A 3989-nucleotide genomic window follows, 5' to 3' on the forward strand; every position below is an offset into this window, starting at 1 on the left:
GAAGTGGACTTTAAGCCTAACTCAACCCCACAAAACCGGCTTGTAGGGTGAGGTTTGCACCCACTTATATACACTTAAATGGCCTCATCTCTAGTTGATGTGGGACTTCCAACATTTAGTTCAGTAAATTATTTTATAGTTTAGTGTAATTTTTAACGGTTAATTGCAGTTCAATTAATTTTTCTCATGTGTTAGTAACCGCATTCTATAGTCTTTCTTCCTCTTAATTTATGTTGGGTATTACACCTTTTGCCACAATTACTGATCCTAGTTAGCCCCATGTTAATCTAGTTAATATTCATCCCATGCAGACCAAATCTAAGTCTAAAATTGTTACTCTCTCATTTTGAACCAAAAACTATCAAACAAGCTCTTTGAAATGCTCACTGATTTTCTACAATGTAATAAGAATATGATGTTCTCGTTAAGTAACATACTTGGGACTTAGTTCCTTTAACACATGGCAGACAACCTATTGAAAGGTGAGGAAGAAGCCTAGAGGATTAAAATCATATTTTCTGTTTTTGAATATTTTGTTGACAGGAAAAACAAGTAGGAAAAACAGGTGATGACACCCAACCTTTTGGAGGAAACAGGTGATGACACCCAACCTTTTGGAGGAATTTCCTCTTGTAGATTATTTTTAAAATTTGAAATTGTTTGTTTTAATAGTATAGTATTATATTATAAATTCATTGTTTGTTAGATTGAGATTTGTATATATTATTTTTTTGAAATTTGAAATTGTTTATTTGAGTAATATAGTATTATATTAAAAATTTATTGTGTGGTTCGTTGTCATTTTTGTATATATTATTAATTATTGATTATTGTCTGATTATGGATTTGTAATTATGGATTTGTTATGTATTGACTCAGTGATTTGAAATTAATTTTGTTACGTTTCTTTTTGTTTTGCGTCGAAACAAGAATTTTCAACGATTGAATATTGTAATTTTCAATTTGAAGTCTCCTAGTTTAGATGCAAAAGAAAGAGAGTGAAATTAGTTTGGAATAGAACATTTTCACTATCCATCAGTGATATATTGGCATTTGACAAACACTATAAATTGTTAACTAATTAATTTCCAATATTTTAGCTATTTATGAATATTGGATTCTAAATTAGTCAATAATTGAATTAGTGACTAATTTTGTTATTTTAGTGACTAAAAATATATAAACTCAAAATTACTAAAATATATATATATATATATATATATATATATATTACTTTAATATAATAAAACAAAAATATTTATTATTAAATATAATTTTTTAAAATTTATTATAATATATATTCACTTAAGTCTGCGTTCTCATGGAAGGTTTGATGTTGAATTAATTGAAATCTAAACATTTAAGATTCATATAATTTACAATATAAAATATTAGGAATAATATGATTACAATATGAAACGGAGTTTTATTTTATTTTATTCATATGATTAATAAATATATTCTTTCTTATATATTTTATATGATGAACAATATAATTAATATTATTTAGTTATAACTTAAACTTTGTAATCATTAAATTCGTTTTGATTTTGGTTTTGTGATATTATAAAGTTGAAAATATATTCAAGATCTTCGTAATGGAATTAGTTAATAACTTATGTATTGAATAAAATTTAAATCATCAGTTAGATAATATATAATTAAGGATATAATATGAATATATTATACGTTAAAAAAAACTGTTAATTAATGGATTTTGTTTTCTTTTGATGTATACATTTTATATTTCTATTTTATGCTTAATTATATTTATAAAATTAAAAAAAATCTGCATACTTTTAAATTTTAGTTTTAATATTATTCATATTTTAAAATTAAAAATTTATCCAAATATTAAAAATATTGTCATAATCATTCATTATTTTTTTTATGTAACTATCGTTATCAATATTATTTTTTACAATATATTTTATATAACCATTATAATATTATAGTTTTTTCTTAAAATCTATGGAGGCAGAAATATTTCTTCACTATATTCTATAGAATAAATGTTACTTAGGTTTATATATTTGTTTTCAATTTTGTCCTATAAAAATAATTTAAATAAAAATAATTATTTTTATCAATTTTAAGTTTTTTGTATTTTTATTATTTTTTATTTGATGATTTTGTAAAAAATTTAACTATTGTTTGAAATTGTTATATGGAAATTGTTTTTTTTTTAACAGTATAGTATTATATAAAAATTTATTGTCATTTTAATTGTTTGTTTTTATTTGAAGAAATATATGATAGATAAAAATAAATATATTATATGGAAAAAGTTGCTATTTTATTTTCTTCATATAATTAATATATATAACTAAATGTAACATAATGTAAAATATAAAATTTTACAATATCTTAATTTTGATTTTCTAATTCTAAAATAATAATTAATTTCAAAAACTGAAAGATATTTTTAAAAAGAGAATTATTTCTTAAAACAAATTTAAATAAAAAATATTAAGTTAATGAACAAAAGATTCCTCTTATTTATCAGGATCCCGGATGAGTGGCGATTTGCGACCTTCTGCCTCCGCTGCTTCCACTTCAACTTCTCCTATACTGATTAGTCTAGTTTTGTTTGCCCCAAGAAAACATCACCGTGAATTATTAGTCATATATATCAGGCAGAGAAGCCTGTCACTCATACACTATCAACCATAGTGTATACCAGAAAGAAAACTTGGGTTTTCAGTTGTATTATGGTACCATTAATGGATATTTCTGATGCAAAGTCTCTTTCTTTTAAATTGGGTGTGTATAATTGAAGGCTACAAAGTCCTTTGGGAAAAGGCATGAAGATTGCTCCCATAGCCCTTCCTCTGGAAAAGAATTCAGTGAAGCGTTTGTGAAACGCAGGAAGGTGAATCAAGCATTGGTGACATTCAGGAACTTGGTCAATAAACTAATGCATCAGTACAAAGTGTACGAACCTAAGAATCCTAGGGCCAAGAATAAGAATAAAGCTCTATTGGAAGCCACAATGACAATGAGAAGAGAACATCAATGGGAGAACACTCAACCGTGCGTGAGCAATATACTAGGAATCGATGTGGGTGATATTTTTCAGTCCTGGGTTGAACTCAATGTCATTGGCCTCCATAGGCAGTTTTGGAATGGAATTGATTATAAGATAATGGACAATAGCTTGTTGGCCATAAGCATTGTGGCAACAGATCGCTATGATAATGCTAGAAGATATAATGGTACCTTGGTTTATGAAGGTCAAGGAGGAAATCCTACTGTTGGAGAAATGTTTCACTTCGTGATTAAAAACTGGAAGAAGGAAGAAGGAAATTATGACTAATGAGAATTACTCTAATTGTAATTGAATGCACTATCAAACTTTCAACAAACTTTTAATATAACTCTTATTGGACTTCTAGCCTGCATGCTATTTTTCAGCGCCAGATTTCCTCCTTCTGGTTTTTTGGTGTTGAAAAAGAGATTGCAAGCTAGAAGTCCAATGAGAGTTATATTAAAAGTTTGTTGAAAGTTTGATAATGCATTCAATTACAGTAATTCTCATTACTCATAATTTCCTTCTTCCAGTTTTTAATCACGAAGTGAAACATTTCTCCAACAGTAGGATTTCCTCCTTGACCTTCATAAACCAATGTACCATTATATCTTCTACCATTATCATAGCAATCTGTTGCCACAATGTTTTTGGCCAACAAACTATTGTGCATTATCTTATAATCAATTCCATTCCAAAACTGCCCATGGATGCCAATGACATTGAGTTCAACCCAGTACTGAAAAATATCACCCACATCGATTCCTAGTATATGTCTCATGCACTATTAAGTGTTCTCCCATTGATGTTCTCTTCTCATTGTCATTGTGGCTTCCAATAGAGCTTTATTCTTATTCTTGGCCCTAGGATTCTTAAGTTCATACACTTTGTACTGATGCATTAGCTTATCGACCAAGTTCCTGAATGTCACCAATGCTTGATTCATCTTCCTGCGTTTCAC

The 3989-nt window shown here is 27.4% G+C and overlaps 1 protein-coding gene across 1 annotated transcript; it reads left to right on the forward strand.

Moving 5' to 3' along the window:
• Positions 1–2514: 2514 nt before the first annotated feature.
• On the forward strand, positions 2515–3316 carry LOC106770189 (histone-lysine N-methyltransferase, H3 lysine-9 specific SUVH6-like). The gene is made up of 2 exons (XM_014656011.1): positions 2515–2583; positions 2780–3316. Exons 1-2 carry the CDS (start codon positions 2515–2517, stop codon positions 3314–3316), a joined length of 606 nt encoding a protein of 201 aa, XP_014511497.1.
• The last annotated feature ends 673 nt before the right edge of the window (positions 3317–3989 follow it).

This window comes from Vigna radiata, chromosome 8 (assembly GCF_000741045.1).
Source record: "Vigna radiata var. radiata cultivar VC1973A chromosome 8, Vradiata_ver6, whole genome shotgun sequence".
NCBI classification, from domain to species: Eukaryota; Viridiplantae; Streptophyta; class Magnoliopsida; order Fabales; family Fabaceae; genus Vigna; species Vigna radiata.